Source organism: Protopterus annectens, chromosome 4.part1 (assembly GCF_019279795.1).
Source record: "Protopterus annectens isolate FY-2018-M chromosome 4.part1, PAN1.0, whole genome shotgun sequence".
In the NCBI taxonomy this organism is placed as follows: Eukaryota; Metazoa; Chordata; order Ceratodontiformes; family Protopteridae; genus Protopterus; species Protopterus annectens.
In genome coordinates this window covers 849,521,755-849,545,261 of record NC_056734.1, presented here as the reverse complement: position 1 = coordinate 849,545,261, position 23,507 = coordinate 849,521,755, and the positions used below count along the sequence as shown (strand labels likewise).

The window sequence follows — 23,507 nt, the reverse complement described above, 5'->3', positions numbered from 1 at the left end:
TTTTTCCTGGAGGATCAAAGTTATTTTTCGTGCACAACAGGATAGATAAAGAGGAAATGCAAAAGTTTGGCTGACAATAAATAAATAAATAAATGAGCCATTGAGTCAAAGGAGACTCTGTGTCTCATTCCTCTAATAATAGAGACAGATAAAAGCAGAGGAGTTGACCAGAAGAATCAGGAGTTCCATGAAATTGACCCAGAATCGGGAGATGAAGATGAACAGGAATGAGACCAGCAACACAGAAATCAGTGAATAAATGTATGACTGCAAAGCATCGATCTCACTTGTGAAATAAGTTATGTATAAGAAAAAGTGGAAAGAGTGGACTTGTGTTGAATTTGTAACAGTGGTGAAGAACTATAAAGCATCTGTCTCACTTTGTCATTAATATTTGGATGGACTCTGAGGGCAGGGGTACAAGAAAAAAAAAGGGTAATTAAAACATAGTCTTTTCTATGAATGTTTTTACAATATTAAGAAATGTAGGCATTGGATTGCAAAAAGAGAAGAAAAGCTAGACTAAAGCATGTTTCAGTTAATAGGCTGCACTCTTGGGCTATTGAGGTGATGGATGCAGGCAAAAGTACACAGATCATAACATATGTACAGCTGATATGTTTTAACTTAGTTTTGTTTAGGTGCACTTCTGGATTAAGACCCTTGGCTTAATATAATACATTTTAAAGTGGAAACAAGTATGGGAACACTAACTATAATGAAACGTTTTCTTTTAGCAACAAATGTTTCAGCTTGTCTATCAGGCTGCAGCAGAGGACTGCATTTTTCTTTTTTCTCTTACATTCTCATGGAGGCAAAGAACATTGGTTTCTTCAGGGTGGCACAAATGTTCCTATTAAGAGAGTTAAACTTCATTATTTGAAGTTATACACAGTTATGCATATTTGCATTAAGTTAACAGGTTATGGGGTGTTCTGGAGGTGCTTTTTTGAGGGTATTTACTAAAACAAAAAGTCTTCTAAAATGTGACATAGGTTCTAATGTTGATAAGGAAAAACTGTATAAAGGATTAATGTGACAAACATTAATGGGTGCATTTACAAAAGCTGGAAATAAGACATTTAAAAAAGCTGCTATATATAATTGGTAGCAATAATGACTTCTTACCATAATGGTGACACGTTGTATATCATCTTGGAATGTCAATGGTCTCACAGGTATAGACAAAAAAAGAAAGAATACTTAAATATTAAGAAATGCAGAGTGCAAATAATGCTACAGGAGACACTTTTGGAAAGAAATGCGCACGTGAATTTCATAAAGAAAGGATTTCAGGATGGATATTCTGCAGAACATCAGAGGCAAAGGAAAAGAGGAGCAGTTATATGAAAAGGTAGAGGAGCTTCAGCAGTCACAGAAGAGGAAAAAACTTAACTGCAGATTTGTAGTGCTAAGGTGCTATTGGGAAGAGATGAGGATTACATTGGCATGTATTTATTTTCCACCAAAAACTGCTATTTTGGAGTTAGGAAAATAGGGAGAAATAATCATCTTTCAACAAGAAATATTACTCGTGGATGGGGGCTGGAATTTGATTTGCAACAATGAGGATGTATCTGGAGGGCATAGAAGTAAAAATATAACAAAACTGTAGACTTCTGAAGAAACTTATGAAAATATGTGGTATGAAAGACACGATTTCAGTAACAGGAACTCTGAAAGAAATTTGGATATTATTCCCAAAGGTACAATCAATAACTGGGCTAGGCTTGAAAGAAATTATATTTCACAGGACTGTGAGCATTTAAATGAGAATTTTGATACACTTCCAATAACTATTTCAGATTACAAACACACTCCAAACTGTTACTCTGAACAAAGAACCAAGCAAGACCAGCTCGTTACCAGGAACCACAAATTTCACAAAACACAGAAACGCTGACGACAAGTTTACCTAGGTTTCGTCTTTAATGAACAGACTTCTTCAGAACCCTCTTGCTTGGTTCTTTGTTCGGAGTAACTATTTCAGATTATATACCTGTAATTACTAAGATAAAAATGCAGGGTAATGAAATAAAGATGAGACACCAGCAGTTCCCCACCTACCTGTGATCTGGCAGGATATTTTAGAGCCACACAGTTAAGACTCTTATACATTACACAAGCAGAAAACTACAATTCAGTGTAGAAAGGGATAATGATGAAATGGGGGTTAGTTCAGGAAATAAGAAAAGTGTGATTTTGGATGCAGATCCTTCAGGAGAGCAACAGCAGTCATAGAAAATATCATGTTCACAAAGTAGCAGAAGAATACTAAAAACTAAGCCAACACAGGAATGGAGAAAGGAGATTCTGCCAATAGGGATGACTGCAATTAGGGGTAAGGAGGATAGACAAGAAGGGGCTGGAATTTATGGAGGAAAATGACAAAGGAACCAATATATTGGCAAGAAATAATTAGAGAAGGAAAGGTCATACAATGGGAAGAGGCCAAGAAGACATTTGGATTGCAGGCTAGTGGTTGCCTTCCCTATCAGGGAATGATATCAGAGTACTGATGAAGAGAATGGGGTATGGGAATCCTAAATGAAGGAACTGCGCTGTTTTGAGTTTTTAATTGAATCCAAAACAGAGGCTTCTATTAACAGAGGGATAATTAGCAAGGCATATAAAATATTGCATTTTCACTATAGAAATCAATCAGAAGAGGTCAGAAAAGATTGGGAAGAAAGATTAGATATGCAATTCTCAAAGAAACAATGGGAAGACACACATATGGCTCCCAGATATGCAACTAAATCTATCAGAGTTAGAAATTCTGTCTGGAAGTTTTTGCATAGATACTTTTATACCTGAAGCAGACTCCAAAGAATTTTTCCTCAGGTGGATGGCAAACATTGGAAGTGTGATGAGGAAGACAGCAGTAAATGGGAACATATGTTTTGGGCATGTAATGGAGTTGTCATACTTTAACAAATCCCTACAAATCACTCTGTCATGAACACTGGGTGAGCAAATGAGTGGAACTAAGGAAATTATTTTTGGAGCTGGGATACAGGATCTGAATTGCCCAGATATAGTAAGGCCTAGTTAAGTTTAATTCTAGTTGATGTTAAAAAGCAATTATTACTAGAAAATGGAAATCAAAATCTAAACCAACTATAAATGAAGCGGTATATATTGCTACAGCAATAAAAAAAAGGAAGTGGTAACTTTAGAAAAGCACAGGAGTAAATTACAAGGAAAAAATGCAAATTGTGAGAACAATACATGCAGAAAAATGTTTTGGAGGAAGAACCAGGTTTAAGAGAAGGCAGGAAATGAATAACTTATGTAATGTTGATTAGCTTATATGCTATATAACAACATATGTGAATTATGTTTATAAATGTGAACTTATTGATAGTGATTGATTACTTTTATATAAATGTAAGACTGTCTATGTCACAAGTGATAAATAAATAAAGTTATTTAAAAAAATAGAAAAAGAAAGTAGAACCCTTCATTCAAAAAGAAAAGGACATCCTCTATGCCTCTATTACCATGCAGAGTACAGTACAGGTTCATAAAGGAACTCTTCTGAGAAAGGTCAATCTCTGAATGGAGAGGTGAACCGAAAAACTCTAAGATACGAATGGTGCGTGTGTGTGTGTGTGTTTGTGTGGTGTACACAATTTGTAATAACTCTACAAAACAAAAAAAGCTATGAAAACCACCCTCCCCAACAAACAGCTCTAGATAATGGTCATGATTGCTGATGCTTGAATAGTAGGGCTGGCACCCTGGGTGACTTGGAAGGCACAGCCAGTTAGGTAGGACAGTCTGATGCTTGAGGACTTTACTCACTTTGCAATCAAGGTATCCTACTACTTAAAAAGTGGCCAAGCCAAAGAGGAGGTCTAAGGATGGGTCACAGAAGACTATGAGGCCTTTCTTCCTCTTATGGAAGCAATTAAAAGCTTTGAGAGCTGTCCAAATAGAATCCCCCCCCCCACAAAGGATTTCATAAAGGACAGCCTTCTACAGTCTTTCCTTTGGGAAGACATTCCTGATTCAGCTGTCCTTGTCACCATTTTAGTGAACTCAAAAAATAGTTTAGACCAAGGTTTAGCATCTTTGCTTGGAATTAATTGTATAGATATGTTTATACCCCTAGTAGACTTCAAAGAATTTTTCCTTGGGTAGATAGGAAATATTGATGGTGTGATTGGAAAAGTAAGAGGTAACTAGGAACATATGCTTTGGGAGTGTAATAAAATGGCAGTTTTTTAAAATTCCCTACAGAATACCCTAACAAAAATATTGAGTGAGTAAATGGCTGCTAGTAAGGAAATTATACTTTTTAGCTGGGATACAGGATCTGAACTGTCTAGACATAGTAAGGCCTTAATTGTAATTCTGCCGATTGCCAAAAAAGCAATTATTAGAAAATGGAAATCAAAGCCTACATCAACTATATTTGAGATATTGAATATTATAAAAAAAGAGATAAAAGAACTGGCAGAGGGATCTTTAGAAAAGGGAAAGAGCAAATTACATAGAAGTAAATGGGAATTGTGGGAACAATACATGCATAATAATGCTCAGGAGCAGGAGGAGTGAGGTTTATGGGAAGGCAGGAATTCAGCATTTTTTCTGTAATGTTGAACTGATGATAGCAGCAAAGAAAATGCATGTGATGTATATTGTATTTAAATGGAAAAAATGTTAAAATGGTTTGCTTTGTCAATGTGTGTTTATCTACATCTTAAGTGGTAGTTTAATAAAGGTGTTTTTAAAAAAGACAGTGTAGGCCATTTCTTCCTTTATCCCAGGTGCATGAAGGACCAAAAGCTTTTCCAGCTTCTGATCCACAAGGAAGGACTGCAACCTAATAGATAACATTGACAACTAAGCAGTATAAGCCCAGCATGGCAAGTAGAAGATACTTTTGCACATCCTTTCTGGAAAATTTTAGACTCATTGACAGGTACAAAAGCAGCATAACGTTGGGGTCACTCTGACCTTTACTGAACCAAAGACAGAGAAGTTCAGTCTAGAACGTCCATTCAGGATCACTGTTCACAAAGCCAGGGAACTGTAGAGGGAATTGGCCATTTTGGGACCTGAGCACCGAGAAAGCAGTATCTGAGTGCTTTCAAGCTGCATATGTAATATTTTTGCTAACAGGCTCAGTAAAAAGGATGGTCAAAGGCTCTACAAGGGGGATTTGAGCCTACAAACAAGCCCTAAAGTAACATTTCCCCAAATAAAGGGGAGTCCTTCTGGTTGGAAGCTGCAAAGTGTGAAGGTTTCATTACCCATATCAGTCTCAGAGATAAAAGTCTCTGGATTACCTGACTCCACCCAGTACGTCCCACCCATCTCCAGCTCCAACTTGGACATGCCTGAGCAGAATACATGAGATCAAACCTTCAAAGAAACACCCAAGGTATCAGACAATAGTAGATGAGGATGCACCTAACAAAGGCAGTGTTGAAAAAAGACAGGCCTCTGCTGGGGCTTCTGCTAGCATCACTGTGATGCTTAGGGATGTACTCCTGCAACAACAAACATAGGCCTCACCAGGCTTCACATAACTTTATAAGGTCAAGATACAAGAAAAATTTGTATAAAGGACCTGGTACACCATCTTCACTGTGGGCCATCAGGCCTTAACAGACCTAGAGGTAAGTCTGGGGTGAAGAAATCCAGGTTTCTAATTATACCACCACTGTCAGGTTGGGACATACTAGAGTCCACAGGTCTATCATCACTGAGCCCCAGCCATTTGACAAGGCATTGGACAGAACTTAAATAATGGGATGCATACCACCAATATGGTTGCCATGGATGGATTTGTCAGTGTCTCTCTGGCATCTATACAACTAGAAGATGGGCACATACTTGAGCTCTTTTTATACAAGAAGAATAGTTGGCCCAATAATCATCAGATCACCTACAACAGGCTCACATGCTTGGGTTTAGATGCTCTATATTTCTGCTGATACCTTCACTGGCATCTTCATCCACCGACAGTTTTCATGTAGCAAGGCAAGAAAGGAGCTCAACTCTGCTCCTTCAAGTGACCAAACAGAAGCTGGCAAACTGGTAAACAACCAATCAATAAATAAACAAATACATAAATGCATAAAATAAAATAAATATTTTTTTCTTCTAATGAACCTTCTATTTATAGCAAGCCTCCAGGTCAGATAAAAAGGAACATGCACCCATATGATAAGTTGTAAAATAAGACTCATAAAATATAAACATGCCATGGTAGTCAGGGACAAGAATCCAGCAGTAACTGAAATTTGTTGTTGACAATCTCCCTCAAAATAAACCCACTGGTAATCATTTTGAACAGTTAGTCAATGGACCAACATTCTGAACATTCGCTTAATGTATCAAAGCCCTTTATTAAGAGTCTTAAGAAGGTCAAAGGTGGGTGACCCATTTTAGTGAGGTAATTCTTTCGTAGCCAACTACAGAATCTTCTGAATTTGAGTAAGCTCTTTTAATCCACTGATTTCTAGACAAGTTCTTCTTTGCAATGGGTTTGGTAGAGCAAACTGCTATATGCTGTCATAATAATTCTTCACTTATATTTTAATAATGATCTTCATTATTACCAGTCAATTTCACAAACTTCTCTAATCTGTGTTTAAGATAAGAGTTTCTAGCACTTTGCAAATGGAAAGGAAGTCTGTTGTACTTCTTTTGGTTTGTCTGCAGAGGAAACAGCATTCTGTAAAATATTCCCTGAAACCGCCTGCCTTCAAGCTGCAAGATATGATCCAAATTATCACTTCTTCGCCCCTAAACATCTGGCCATGAATTTATTTCCATCAAAAAAAAAAAAAAACATTTTCGAATAACAAACTGCTGAGGAGTGAATGTGGTCTTAGTGTGACAAATTAACTGCTTGTGCATGGCATTAGTGCAACCAAGAAAAAAAGGACAGATCATTGTGAAGTTTTATTTATTTTACTTTTGTTTAATAAATCAAGCTGTGCAGGGGGAAGACCCTAGTGGTGGTGTACTGTATCACACTTGCTAAGCGGTTTAAAAGCACAGCCCTTACCAAGCTTCTGCAGCTTCACTGCGATATAAAAATGAAAAAAATGTGCAAAGTGCATCTTTCTGTAACACGCTTAACAGGCAGAAAGGGCTGTGTTCATCTGAAAGAAAAAGAAGCTTTACTTAAAATTCTACACTTTAGGACAATGTATTCAAGTAATGTACTCAAAAGAGGGACTTGCAGAAAACTGGGAATGTGAAAAAAAAAGAATGTAAAATTAAGCGAGTTATAATTTGTACAGTCTAAAAACGCTATATTAATCATCAACATAGTAAGTTTTTATTATGTAAAATCTTGAATATTAAATAAGATGCATATGGTTTTGGAAACTGCAGTTGCTAACTACAATCTGATAAATACTAATTAACTTCCTATAAGTATAGTTTTGTTAATTTTTTTTTGTTTGTTTTAGTTTTTGTTGATTTAAGAGATTAAATGCAATACATATTAATAAATGTATAACTCATTATAAACATAAAATTAATCTGACACATCAAGTTATTTAAATAACTGGAAATTTATCTCCATTTTCTACCCCACTATCTTCATGTTGTAAAATTAAAAAAGGTCTTTGTTAAATATATCTGTTTGTTTTCTGCAGTGGATCAGCTTGTTAATAATATTCAATAAATTCAAGAACAAGACTTCTTATGTGACATAACAAGAAACTATACTTATGAAAATAATACATCGTAAGGTTACAGGATATTCAATAAGTAAAGTTATTATGATGAAAAAATGCATGAATATTGTAAAACTTCTAAAAAATTTAAATATCTGATTAAATTGCATGCAATGGAAACGTTGAAAACAATAGCAGAGAAGTTATGCTACATAGACTGGTTTTACATTATGCTTGACTGAAATAAAACATAAATAAATCTGAAGACTGTTTTGCAAAAGAAGAATTACAAGAAGAGATATGTCTTTGAAATACAGATAATGATGGACCTTCACAAAATATATCACTACTAGTGCATGGCTTCAGTGCTCAACAAAAAATAGATTAATTTTAAAGATATATTAACAAAAAATAAATTAATCACAATTAAATATAAAATGTAATTTTTAATACTTATTACATATAAAAGCTAAAATTTGAATGTTTAGGAAGAGAGGTTTTCACAAAGGAGCTTACTATGCTGGCAAATAGATAAGACAGTAATAACTGGAAAACTACATATGCAGTCTGCACACTAAGACACTTTTACCTCTTGTAAACAAACTGAGAAAGGTATACAATTAGGACACTTTTACCACTTGTAAAGTAACTGAGCAGGGGATACAATTAGGACACTTTTACCTCTTGTAAACAAACTGAGCAGGGGATACAATTAGGACACTTTTACCTCTTGTAAACAAACTGAGGAAGGGATACAATTAGGACACTTTACCGCTTGTAAACAAATCGAGCTGGGGATAATTCTTAAGCTACTACATACTGCTTGGGTTTACACAGCATACTGACTTTAAAACTATACAAACGAGGAGCACAACTCTCAGCCAAAGGTGCTCTCACCAAAACCAAAATGTAAAATAGATGCAAGAGTGAGAACAAAACACCACAAAAAGTGCCTTCAATATGATTAAAATCTCTTCAGCATAAAAAAGCTCTCTTCAGCATAAAAAAGTTCCAATCCACAATATCATAAAAACGAAGACCATTTATTGCAGAAAATAGGATAGCGCCATCGCAGTGCAAGCTACGCTTCATCAGATACAGTCATATAAATCTCACTCTTAAATACAAAATGTAAAATATTTTGGCGGGCTCATTAGTATACTCATTATTCAATGTATCAATTACTCAAAAGCAATAATTGATTAATTAATGTTGAACTGCAAACACGCCATTGTAACTTAATGACAGATCACAACATTAAGTATTGTTTGCGATGCATAAAACGCTCATCACAAAACAGTAAGCATAAATATTTAAAGATATTTAAAAATATTTAAAATAAACAGTTCATTGTTAGAAAGATCCTACCACAATGATAAGCCCTGAACTAGCAATTCAACTCTCAAAAATCAACTATGCATAGAAACTAACATATCTACATCCATTAGAAGTCTCCGATTAACGAACATAACATCATTCATAATTCTGCTCAGCTGGCACAAATGAAGCATCAGCCTATAGGCTGATGCTTCATTTGTGCCAGAAGCAGGTAAGATCTTTAGCAGAATTATGAATGATGTTATGTTCCGTTAATCGGAACATTGGAGACTTCTAATGGATGTAGATATGTTAGTTTCTATGCATAGTTGTTATTTTTGAGAGTTGAATTGCTAGTTCAGGGGCTTATCATTGTGGTAGGATGTTGCGTTCTTTCGAACAATGTGAACTGTTTATTTTTTAAATATTTTTTAAATATCTTTTAAATATTTATGCTTACTGTTTTGTGATGAGCGTTTTTTATGCATCGCAAACAATACTTAATGTTGTGATCTGTCATTAAGTTACAATGGAGTGTTTGCAGTTCAACATTAATTAATCAATTATTGCTTTTGAGTAATTGATACATTGAATAATGAGTATACTAATGAGCCCGCCAAAATATTTTACATTTTGTATTTAAGAGTGAGTGGATTTATATGACTGTATCTGATGAAGCGTAGCTTGCACTACGTGAAAGCGCTTATCCTATTTTCTGCAATAAATGGTCTTCGTTTTTATGATATTGTGGATTGGAACTTTTTTATGCTGAAGAGAGCTTTTTTATGCTGAAGAGATTTTAATCATATTGAAGGCACTTTTCGTGGTGTTTTGTTCTCACTCTTGCATCTATCTGACTTTAAAACTAGAATGGACAACACACTGGATGTAGTCTTCACAAAACCGATAGAATGATGGTGCATATTGTCCCGGGAAAATCCACTGGCATCTCAGACCATGTCAGTGTCATTAAAAAAATATTTCAGGTGCCAGAACAGTGTAAATTGTCAGCAAACATTTGTTCTATAAAAGGGAATTACTGAAGTAGTAACAAGGAAATGGAAATTAAATTTCATAATGTCAGTAGACAAATGGTGAGATATCCTGAATTTTAAGCTAAGATGGCTAGATAAGAAAATAAACTGCAGGTAAATAAAAGCATGGGTAACAAAAAGACATTTTGTTGGTCAACTAGCCTGCATAACTTAGAGAAAAGGAAAAAGTATCAATGAGAATAGAAAAGGATGTTTCCTACTGAACAAAAATGAAATAACATATTCTATGGTCATGAGGAGGTCTGAGAAAGACTACAAAAGGTAAAAAGAAATGAAAAATACAGAGGACAAAAAATGGCATTTTATAAACATATAAATTATAACATAAAATGTAAATATGTCACTATAATGGACAATAATAAGGCAATAACTGACATACAATAAATGGCCAGTATATCTGCATAATTCTTTGAATCAAAAAGTAAAAGGGTACACTGAAGGGAAAGGAAGAACACTGAATTAGAAACCTCACAGTTCTTGATTAAGAAAAACATACAGTCAAATAAGCACTGCAAAGAACCAGACCAGACTTTGCAGCAGTCCAGATGGCCTGAATGGTTTCTTTATAAAGAACATAGGTAGGCAGTTAGCACCCAGTCTAACATCTGCACATCAGGAAATGTTAAAATTTGCTTACATCCTGCACATACTGAAGGTGGATAATAAATGTGCCTCTTTTTAAGGGGGATGATGTCAGTGATACTACTAACTACAGGCCAATTAGCCTTACATGTACACTTGGTAAAGTACTTGAAAAGGGTTCTGTTAGTACTAATGTCGAAGGATACTACAGAAGAGTTATGCTCCAGCATGTGTTCTGTCAAGGAAAATACTGCATTACTTTGTAATGTTTTATACAGAGCTGAAAAGGCTTTGGATTTTGGGATCTCAACTCATGTAATATACAAATATAAAGATTAAGGTGTGCTACTGTCAAAATGGACATCGAATCTCATATTAAATTGAATGTATGCAAATGTTACTCTACTGAAACAGATACTTAGAACATTTCTATCAAGAACTGCAAAAACAGTGATACCACAGTACAAGACTATGGTGAGACTTTTGTTAGAATGTTATCTTGCTAATTAATTACGGCAGATAGAGATAAGATGGAAAAGGTGCATAAGTACTATACCTAAAGTATCTATTTAGTGAAGAAAATGTCATACAAAGAACGGTTATCTGAGGTAAAATTATGTTCAGTATAATACAGAATATTTACTGAAGCTTTGCTATTGGTATGTATGATTAATAAAAAGACAGACAGACACAGAAAAAGAAAAACTCAGAAATATCGTTGGTATGGAGGTAGAAAGTCACAATACAAACTAGCAAAAACAACTTGATGTTGAAAATTGCTGGTTATAATGCAAGTTTAAAGAATTACTTCTATATTTGAATAGGAACAGCATGGAATAAGAATCAACACTATGATCAAATTATTAAATAGCTTAAGTTCTTTAAAAAAAAAGCACTGGATCATTACTTTCGTGGTACAATTTTTGCACCTAGACAGCCAGGATTAGAGCTCCATATGTGACCCTAGTGGGGTTCTCAGTTCAAATACACACAAACTATAACACTTATTTTAATGTACACGATATTGGCTGATCATAATTTCATTGCTTGAATTACCAATGTGAATTTCTTTAATCAAAAATCACCTATTAATTTGCTATCAAATGTTGAGAAATATTTTATGCTTTTGCAAATTACTTTGTTGTATCCAAACATCCCTATGGCCAAAGTCATGGCAAAACAAGGTCTAGACTTGCCCACACACCAGTTAACTAATATAATGCTGAGAAACAGTCTCTCTCTAGGTGTCATAGTCTCGGGTTCAAGTCCTAGTGACTTGAATTAAAAATCCAAAAGAGGTTGGTTCCATGCTAGTCCAGCAAGTTCCTTTAGCATCATCCCTATGGTTGTCATTAATGTGTCCAGCCATCTGATTGCAGGTCACCTTCTTCACCTGGTTCCTTCAGTCTTACCAAATATAATACCCTTCTCCAGTGATCGCTCTCTTCTGACAATATGACCAAAACAAGGCAGTCGTAACGTCATCTACTTGTGCATGTATGTGTGTGTATATATATATATCTATCTATATATATATATTTATCTATATCTATATATATATATATATATATATATCTATATATATATATCTATATATATATATATATATATCTATATATATATATCTATATATATATCTATATATATAGATATATATATATATATCTATATATATATAGATATATATATATATATCTATATATATATCTATATATATATATATATATATATATATATATATATATATATATATATATATATATATGTGTGTGTGTGTGTATGTGTGTGTGTGTGTGTGTGTGTGTATATATACATATATATATATATATATATATATATATATATATATATATATATATATATATATATATATATATATATGTATATATACACACACATGCATATTATATAAACGTATTTATATACACACACATTATACAAATGTATTTATACACACACACATACATATACATATATATATATATATATATATATATATATATATATATATATATATTTATATATATATATGTATGGGTCTACTTCATTTGATCGAAAGACCATTTGACCTAAACCCATTTGATCAAAATTTCATTTGATCGAAAACTTTTAGTTATGTACTCACCATAACTTCAGATGTTTGGGATCCATCTCGCCTACATTCTGACTGATGGGCTCGGAGCCGATCCCTCGGCTCCGACTCGGCACGCTTATGCTATAGAGCGAGGCCTCTAATTGGCTGAGCTATCTTTATTCCAGGATGCACCACCACTAATCCCCCAGATCTTGTTTGTCCGCATTCATGCACACATGCACAGCTTGATTATATAACATTGTTAGATGTTTCAGATGAAACAACAGGATTCGGACCTTCTGATATCCTCTGATCTCCAAGGAAGGGGGAAGGAGGGTGGGTTATTAGGAATGTAGGCAGATGGATCCCAAACATCTGAAGTTATGGTGAGTACATAACTAAAAGATGTTATGTGATCCTATCTCGCCTACATTCTGACTGATGGGACAGCGTCCCTAGCACCTAAATCCCGGGTGGCTCATTGGAAAACACTCCTGAGCACTGTGGAACCAAATGAAGCTCGTCCTCTAGATGACACATCTAATTTGTAGTGAGAAATGAAGGCATGCGGGGAAGACCATGTAGCCGCAGCACAAATGTCACTAATAGCAAGGTTAGAATGAAATGCTACCGAAGTAGCCATAGCCCTTGTAGAATGAGCCTTGACAGAGGTGGAAAGCTCTTTGTTAGAATAAATATAAGCTTGAGTAATACAGTCCCTGATCCATTTGGCAATAGTGACCTTTGTGACCGCGTTGCCCAATTTGTTTTCTGCAAAGGACACAAACAACTGATCTGTCTTCCTTGATTGTTTGGTCCTATCCAAATAAAAACGTAACTGCCTGTGGACATCTAGTGTATGGAAAATAAATTCCGCTTTATTGGAGTATTTTGGGAAAAAAACTGGGAGCTCTAATGACTGTTGCAAGCATAAAGTAGAACAGACTTTAGGAACAAAAGAAGGATTTGGTCTGAGGGAAACCCTGTCTGTATGAAAAACCAAGCACGGGGTTTCACTGACAAAGCTTGAAGTTCTGAAACCCTTCTGGCTGAAGTAATTGCCACTAGAAAAGCTGTCTTCCATGATAGAAACTTTAAATCACAGGTAGCTGCCGGTTCAAAGCGGGAAGAAGTCAAGGCACGTAATACTATATCGAGATCCCATGGAGGTGCAGGATGAGAAACCGGAGGTCTTAATAGAGCAGCACCTTCCAAGAAGGTCTTACACAACCTGTTGCTCATTAAGGGTGGGTCTATGGATTCATGAAAATTAGAAATCGCTGCCAATTGTACTTTGATGATAGAGACAGAAGAGCCTTGGTTGAAAAGAGAGGTCAGGAACTTGAGTACTTCTGCCACGGGAGTAGAAATGGGGTCCAGGCCCCGGAGTTGAGCCCAGATAGCAAACCTTTTCCATTTGCTAGAATACAGTTTCTTCGTAGTAGACTTGTGGGCTGAAGACAATATGTGCACTACATCTGGGTCTAGTGCATGTCTCCTGACTATGGTCGGAAGAGGAGGAGCCAGGCCGTCAATTTTAATGTGTGTAGGGACTGGTGTAGTAGTCCCGACTGATGAATCAGTAGGTCTGGGACCTGGTCCAGGAACCATGGACCTTCCAGAGCATGTTTCCGAAGATAGGGAAACCAGACTTGACGAGGCCAGTAAGGAGCAATTAAGATCATCTTGCTCCCTAAGAGAGACGCCTTCTGAATTACCCTGGGTAGGAGAGGAACTGGAGGGAAGGCATAAAGCAGGCCGGTGGGCCAAGGATGGACTAACGCGTCCATAGGGCTCTTCCCCGGAGCCGGGGTTAGGGAGAAAAAATCTTTGCACTTCGCATTCAGAGGAGTCGCGAAGAGGTCGCAGCACGGAACTCCCCATTCGCTGAAAATCTATCTTGTAATAGTCATGTTCAGAGACCATTCGTGACGAGAGAGGATGGTTCTGCTCAACCTGTCGGCTATGACATTGGATTTGCCCGGTATGTGAGTAGCCACTAGGAAGCGTTTGGTCGAGACTGCCCATTCCCAGACCCTCATCGCATCCCTGCAAAGAGGATAGGATCTGGTCCCTCCCTGTTTGTTCAGGTACCAGACAACTGACATGTTGTCTGAGTGAACAGCAATTACGCCCTGAGGGAGGTAATAGTGAAGGGCTTGAAGGGACAGGAGTACTGCCCTCATTTCTAGGATGTTGATGTGGAGAGAGGTCTCTTCCGGATGCCATTTGCCCTGGACTGACCTGCCCAGGGAATGCCCCCCCCACCCCGTCTGGGAGGCGTCCGTGGTCAAAGTGACCGCCGGAGGAGGAAGAACAAAGGGTCGTCCCTGATCCAAATTGGAGGACACTAGCCACCAGCGAAGGTCCCGCCTGCAAGATTCTGTGATCCATATTAGATGATTGAGAGGGAGTTCCTGAAAGGACCACTGAGTTGAAAGAAGCCACTGGAGGATTCTCATGTGTAACCTTGCCAAGGGAACTAGCAGAACTGTGGCAGACATCGATCCCAATAGCTGCATGACCATTCTGGCTGGGGCTTTGGACCTGGGGAGTAAGGCTCGAACCTGATTTTGTATGATCTGAATTCTGTCTGCAGGTAGATAGACCCGCATCTGGTTTGAATCTATCTCTGCCCCTATGAATCTTATTCTTTGAGATGGCCGTAACACAGACTTTGGCCAATTGAAGGTGATTCCGAGGAATTGCCCAGTGATGTTGTGGCTTGCAGGCTCCGTAGAAGTAGATGCTTGGAGGTGGCAGTTAGAAGCCAGTCGTCTAGGTACGGAAACAGCTGGAATCCTAGACTCCTCAAGTGAGCAGTCACTACTGCCAAGCATTTGGTGAACACCCTGGGGGCTGTGGTGAGACCAAAGGGCAGCGCACGGAACTGAAAATGACTGACTCCTAGGCTGAAGCGCAAGTGTCTCCTGGACATTTGATGTATTTTGATATGGTAATACGCGTCCTTGAGGTCTATGGAGCACATCCAAACACCTTTCTCCAACAATGGGAGAATGGTTTGTAAAGTGACCTTTCGGAACTTGGACTTCTTGACTGAACGGTTTAGGTTGCTTAGGTCCAAAATGGGCCTCAAGTCCCCGGTCTTTTTTGGCACCAAAAAGAATCCTGAGTAAGTCCCTAATCCGATCTGGTCTGCGGGGACCGGTTGGATGGCTCCTTTTTGCAGCAGTTTTGAAATTTCTATGGCTGCGGTATCCCGTTGACTGGGTGACGGGTCCGGGATTCTTTTGGACTGAGAGAGGGGACAACAGAATGGGATGGAGTAACCTCCGGCGATAATTCGAAGCACCCATCGGTCCTGAGTGATCCCTTCCCAGGCCTTTAGGTGCTTGACGACCCCGACTGGCTCCGGAGCAGCACAGTCGGGCAATCCCTCAGGGACTATGAAAAGCTGAAGAGCCACGAAAGGACTCGCGGTCTCCAGTGTTGCGGGGGCCTCTGCCACCTCTGGGACGGCGTCTTCCTGATGAATTTCCCCCTCCTCTGCCTCTGGAGGGGGAACCTTCCTGCTGAGAGGGTTAAGACTTCTGCGATCTCCGGAACCACATCTTCCCTCCTCTTTTAGCCTTGGGATAAGGCCGAAAGGGAGTGGAAAATCGTGCCCACGGCAGTCAGAGTCTTACCCTCCTGTTCACAGCGGTAAGTGTGTCTTTCACCTTGGGCCCAAACAGGAGGACCCATCAAAGGGGCGTCGCGAATGAAGACTTGAAGGCCTCCGCGAATGACACAGGCGGAGCCAGGCTTGTCTCCGAGAGCAATGCCTGTACCTGCGCTCTACCGCCTTCGGCCGCATACGAAATGAGCCTCATGGACGAGTTCGAAATGGATGACATTGTAGCCAGCTGAGATCCAACCGTCTGGGCCAGCTCCTCAGGCAGGTTACCTAAGAGGGTATCTGATAGCTCCTTAATCAGATCCCTCTGGAATCTCGTAAAGTGCGTCAGGTAGTTCAAAGACCTCAGGGTAAAGGCCGCTGAACTTAGGGTGCGCTTGCCGTACCGATCCATGCTCCTAGACTCCTTATTAGGGGGATGGACGGACGTAGAAGCCTCTGCTACATCCTGCTGTGTAGCAGATGCCACCACCATAGCATCCACAGCCACACCTTTCGTAAGGAGAACTCTATCTGGGGGCGCCGAAAGAAATTTGTTTGGACAAGCGGGCACCGGTTCCACAGAGTCCGGGTGTTCCCACGCCCTTCGACAGATCAAATCCAAGAGCTCGTCGAAGGGCGGAGACACCCAGGAGGCGGAGGGCTGAGCCCCGAAGGCCTTCAGGAACACCGACTCATCAGCAGAGGGAGGTTTGGACTGCCAGCCGCCTCGTTGTTTTAGGGCTTCCAGGATGTCCGCAAAGGAGACATCATCCGAGGACGACTTGGGGGACCCCTCTGCATCATCGAGATCGGTGTCAGATGTCAAAGACTCGTCAGGGGAGTCAACGTGCTTCCTCTTGCACGTTTTCTTCCTGGGAGGTTCTTCCGAAGAGGCTTCAGAAGGACCTCCAGGAGGGGGAGAAACCCCAGCGGGGGTAACCTGAGGCCCAGGGGCTCCACTGTCTGCGGACAGGGCTACTGCCAACCACCCAGTCTCCAAATGTAGGGAAGGAGCTGGGGAAACTGTGGAGGTAGCCAAAGAAGATTTGGCTAGAGCACTCCTCATAGCCCTGAAGGCGGGACCACCAGAATCCTGGGAAGGTCCCCCCTCCGTGGCCACGACAGTGGACGGTACTCCCGCCGACGCACGAAGAGGGAGACTTGGGACCGAAGGTATCAATCTCGAAGCCCCCCCCCCAGGGCCGAAGGAAGAAGTCCGTGCACTGAACTCCGACCCAGGAGCCGGAGTCGGAGCAAGGGTCGGGCCTGACCCTTACACCTCCACTGGTTCCACCAACACCTGCTCCAACGGTGCCAAGCTGTTGGAGGAGGAAGTACAGTAAGGGAGTGGACCATCGGCTCCGGCCGAATGGGCTGGAGCCGAAACCATCTTTTGGAACACCGGAGACTGGAAGAGTCGAAGGAGCACCCTGTCGATGTCCGAATCAGACATCCTGGAAGATCTCGAGGATACCGATCGGGCCCGAACCGATTTCTCCATCGTCTCCAAGGGCTCGGGACCGGCTCGAAGGACTCAACAATTATCGGCCCGAGGAAACCTTCAAGGAAATTTCCCTCGGCGCCGATAAGGACTTCGGCTCCGAGGGGGAAGTGTCTGAGCCGATGACCCTTATCGGCTCCAATATCAGTGGAGCCGATGAGGGTGACCCGCCTCTCGATGCCCCAGACCTCGGCTCCGAAACCAGAGGGGTCGAGGCTGGAGGCATCGAGGCAGACCGTTCCGACCTCGGCTCCGAAATCCGTGGAGCCGATGGAGAAGTCTGCTTTGCCTTTTTAGCCGTCGGTTCCGACTGACTGGTCGGAGCCGGCGCTTTCCTCTTCTTAGAAGGAGACGGAGAGGAAGATAAAGCCTCCTCGAAAGAAGGCTTGATTAATCCTTTGAGGATTAATTTGTTTTTCCTCTCCTGGAGGACTCGGGAGGAAAACGCATGGCATACACTGCACGATTCCTGGAGATGTTTGGCGCCAAGACAATAGACGCACGATGAGTGGTCGTCCGTTATGGACATTTTGAACCCACACCTCGTGCACTTTTTAAACCCGGAGGGTTTATGTTCCTTAGACATAGTTCTACAAGAAAACACAGACCACAACAGTAAACTTTAAGACACAGGTACAAAGTATGCCAGAAACTCAGAATATTTTAAACTGAAAAAAACGTTTTTTTTTTTTTTACACACAGAAAGAGAAAGGGAAAAAAGCAAGGAGGGTCAAGACCCTCTAACTCAAACGGGTACTTGACCCACACACAACCACTAAAGTAGTTAGTACAGGGGAAGGCCCCTGTAACTTAAACGGAACCTTCTCTGACAGGAAAATTTAAGCTAAACTCAATGAAATAACAAGAAACACACTCGTACACAAAAATAGCCGTTAAAACAGCTTTTGGGTTGAAAAGAGTGAACTACTGACAGGAAAAGAGACTATAAATATAGTACTTAGCCCAGCCAATGTTGAGACCACGTCCAAGCTCTGTAAGCGGCAAACGAGATCTGGGGGATTAGTGGTGATGCATCCTGGGATAAAGATAGCTCAGCCAATTAGAGGCCTCGCTCTATAGCATAAGCGTGCCGAGTCGGAGCCGAGGGATCGGCTCCGAGCCCATCAGTCAGAATGTAGGCGAGATAGGATCACATAACATCCAGTATTCAAGGCAAATAACAGGGATTTGTCTCCCTCCACAATGTCGTGCAACCCTGAAGTTGGTGTATATATAGTTAGGGGGGTGTAAGGGGTTCAGTCCCCCAACTATTTTTGTTTAAAATCTATACTTTTTGTGTTATTTTCTTCTTTTAAAGGAAACTAGGTGGGGGGCTTCATCCCCCACACACCCCCAATGTGGGGGTTGCACCCCCCCAACTATATATACCAATTCCAGGGTCGCACGACATTGGGGAGGGGGACAAATCCCAGTTTTATGCCTTGAATACTGGTTTTCGATCAAATGAAATTTCGATCAAATGAAGTAGACCCATTTTATATATAATATATATATATATATATATATACACACACACACACACACACACACACACACACACACATACATACACACACACATACACAAATGTATATATATATATATATATATATATATATATATATATATATATATACAAGGAGAATAACAGCAGTTGCACAGATTATCATATTCATAAACTAGCAGAAAGTATTCTAACAACTAAGTCAACACAAGACTGGAGAAAGGAGATTCTGATGATAGGAACAACTGCAATTAGGCCACAGAGAATAGGCAAAACAGGGCTGAAATTTACTGGAGAAAACTGGCAAAGGACCCAAGATAATGGGAAGAAATAACTAGAGGGGGAAAGGTAAAGTAATAGACTGGCAGTGGTCAAGAAAACACAGGGACTGATATCAAAGTATAGGCAAACAGAAAGGGATAGGGAATCTTAAGTGAAAGACCTGCTCTGGTAGACAGTTTAGTTGAATCTAGAACAGAAGTTGTTGAAAAAGGGATAATTAGTAGGGCATATAAAGTAGTATACGATAACTACAAAAATCGATCACAGAAAGAAAAGATTGGGAAGACAGAATGGACAAGCAATTCACGGGGAAACAATAGAAGAACATAAGTACAACTTCCAAATATGTAAAAGTTTGGAAGACTTAGGAATTTTGCTTGAAGTGTTTTAATAGGTATTTTCACACCCCAAGCAGATTACAAAGTTTTTTTTCTCAGGTACATGGCAAATGCTGGAAATGTGATAGGGAAGAAAGAGGTAAGTGGAAACCTATGTTTTGGGAGTGTAATGAGCTGCCAGACTTTAAGAATTCCCTACAGAGTACACTGTCAGAAATATTCAGTGAGCAAATGGGTGTAACTAAGGAACTGATTTTTTTTTGAGCTGGGATACAGGATCTGACTTGCCTACACATATTAAGGCCTTGTTACGTTTAATTCTGGTGGCTGTTAAAGTAATTACTAGAACATTGAAATCAAAGTCTGAACCAACTGCACTTAAAGTAGTGAATATTGTAACAGAGATAAAAGAACTGGAAGTGGCATCTTTAGAAAAGGGTAGGAACAAATTGCATAGAAAAAAATTGAAATTGTGGGAACAAGACATGCAGAATAATACTTTAGAAGAGGAGTGAGGTTTAAGAGAAGGCAGGAATTGAGCAAATTATGTAATGCTGGATTGATGATAATTGTATAAAAGAATGTATGTGATGTTAACGTGACTTGTTTTCTTTTATATAAATGCATCTTTACCTATGTCTTAAGTGATCATTCAAATTACAGGAATTAAAAAAACACATAATCCCCTCTTCCCTCACCAGCAAATGCTACTGTTTCCAATTCATTTTTTTTGCCGTACATATTTCCTTTTGCACTTTTCTCTTCTAAACTTCATTTGATGTAAAGGTGAACTCACTCCATCACACAGAGTAAGATGCAGACGCTTGCCAAGTCCTCCTCAGACCAGCTGCAGACATTGTCTCGTGTCAAAAAAACGACCACTACCAATTCTAGCTCCAAGTATTACACATGAGAACACTGAACAGCCTTAATCATCATCCTGCAGTTTTGTATCTTCCTCAGTTCCTGGTGGGGAATTTCAGTTACTATTACCTATGATTTATAACTCAGTTTCTTATTCAAGATTTTTTAACCCGCCTTTGTACCATGGTTTTCTTTCTGCAATCACTAAGCCCCATGTCCTTTTTTATTCACTTGCCATTTCCCAGCATCCAAACACACCGTGCACAGGAAGAAAGAATCAGGGATCATGGGCTGTCAACCTATAGAGAGTCAGGAGACTTTTACTGCTCATACCCTCTCCACCTTCTTGGATGGCAGGTGCAGCACAATTCCGGTTACACTCAGCTCCTGCAGAAATGTGCACTTCCAGACTGCTGATGTTGACAGCAAAGCTTTCCTTAGCAGGCTCATGCCCCCCACATCCTACCTTCTCACATGAAATATACACCTGCAATCTAAACCGCAGCTGTTGTTCCATCAGACGCTATGTACCAATCCCTCCCCCAGAATATATAAGCAAATGATGGCCACTCACTACCTCTCCTGGACTGGCTTATCCAGTTCCAGAACCCACATCATTTAGACTCTAGTACATTTATCATAAAACAAAGCAATCTAAAATAAAGATTCCTCAAGAAGTTGGCAGTAAAACCTCCACACTACAAACTGTATGTACAACAATGCATCAGAGTCACCTTCTTAGTCTCTTCCAAGACTCACCACTGGGAAATACGCAAGAACCTAAGCTGGTTAGACCAGACTCCATGGCAAACAGTGGTAAAGCTCTAACTATAAGCCAGAAACCTATGTTCATTAGCAACACAGACACTGCAGAAGCCAGGTGAGGGAAATGGGAGTAAACTGCTGATGTCAGGTTGCCCATCCTTGGAGTAGGCATGATTATATTCTACACAGTGATATCTTAAATTGATTGGGGCTGACAAGTGTGGTTTTATATATATATATATATATATATATATATATATATATATATATATATATATATATATATATACACACACACATACACACATCTGTTAGCAACAACTGTGAAGTTACAGCCACCTACAGGGAGGGAGCTAAGTGCTGGTTAGTCTGTATAATCATAGCTCATGTCAGTTGCCTGGAGTCTTACCTCCTGAAGACAGGGCTATCACTCTGAGCAAGAAACAAATGGGCTATAAAGATCTTGCCTCACATGTGAAAGGAATGGGCCAGGTTTTCACCCCTACGGGAGTAATGAATGGATCAACTGAATGGTAACAAAAAAACGAAGTAACAAGGTTAAAAAAAAAAAAGAATCTAAGCTGGTTATCTTTCGTCCACAAACTCATCCACACTACAAAAGATACGCAACCAATGTACTAGAGTCACCCTCTTAATCCCACCAAGACCCACCACTGTGAAGGACACAAGAAACCAGGATGGTTATCATTCTCTCACAAACTCAACCTTCTACTATTATTTTTCTCACATACTTGCTTTAATCCATCAGACTCGACCCCCCCCCCCCCCATCCAATTCTCTTCTGGTACTCTTAATCAAGGCATCTATACTCCAAAGTAATGTAGCTCATACAGAAGACCAACAGCAAACCTTCAACAGAGTAATGTAATGTTTCCAAATTATATTGCTAACATCTGAAATAACCTTCCCCCAGTATGCACAATACAAAATACGTTGTTATAAAATGTTTCACCTCCAGTTATTTACAGATAATAGCTGTAGTATACAACAGACTGCATAAAGTTATGTCGTTTTTATACACTGCATATATGACTGTGTATACTTTTGCTTGCCTAATATACATAAAAACTTTTCCTAAGTCACAATGTCACAATTAACAGCATTTGCTTACTCTAGGATTTTTATTCATATTCACTCACATGTATATTAAGTGACTTGTTAATTTTCTGGTTCTATAGTCCTAACCCTAAAAACTTTACAATCTGCCAGTAAAAGTGACTGTAATAGCATTCCAGGAAAAAAAACAGGGTCAGATACCTACCTGAACTATTACAGGAACAGCAGGACCAACACTACTGGCAATAGGTTTCAGAAAGAAAAAGAAAAAAGTTTTCCTTCTGATATGAAGAAGGGGACTAACTCTGGCCAGCTCTCCTGCTACATCCACTTTTCTAGTGCACCTGAACCTAAAAAAAAAAAAAAAAGTAAAAGATGTGATATAAAGCGAGATAAAGCTAAGTAAGCTCCTTCCAACTAGTCCAGTCCAACATTTGGAAAATGTCCTGAATGTTCAACAAATTTTGTTTACATCCAATGGTATAAAACTGTGTGTTTACAAACTAATGATCACTGGAAATCAATAACCTTCTTCCCTCTAACAGAGAGCAGTAACCGATAGAATAAAATGCTTAATACTACTGTAGTAGAGCAAGGACATGGAGTTACTATCCAATAAACCTAGAGTTTCAAAACAAGGAATTCTGAACCCAGAGTACCATTCACTAACTGCGAAAACTAAAGCTATCTTCTCAAAAAGGCTTTAGTTTTACAGAAATTTTTAACCAAAAGTCACTGCAACTTGGAAGAAAAATATATTTACTGCCACAATTTGAACCACCGAGATGACAATTCTTAATTTAAGAATTGAAAAGTTATATTTCCATGTGTCCCTCACACTAGTGATAAAACTAAGATATGAAACATCAACTGCAGATGTCCT

At 39.3% G+C, this 23,507-nt stretch overlaps 1 protein-coding gene across 1 annotated transcript in view; it reads right to left on the bottom strand.

Annotated features, from left to right (window-relative positions):
* CTC1 (CST telomere replication complex component 1) overlaps nt 1-23,507 on the bottom strand; it is a 1,463,250-nt gene that overhangs the window by 1,184,487 nt on the left and 255,256 nt on the right. The window contains exon 5 of the mRNA XM_044070869.1: nt 22,830-22,974. Within this exon, the coding sequence (XP_043926804.1) occupies nt 22,830-22,974 (145 nt within the window). The remainder of the gene's footprint in view (nt 1-22,829; nt 22,975-23,507) is intronic.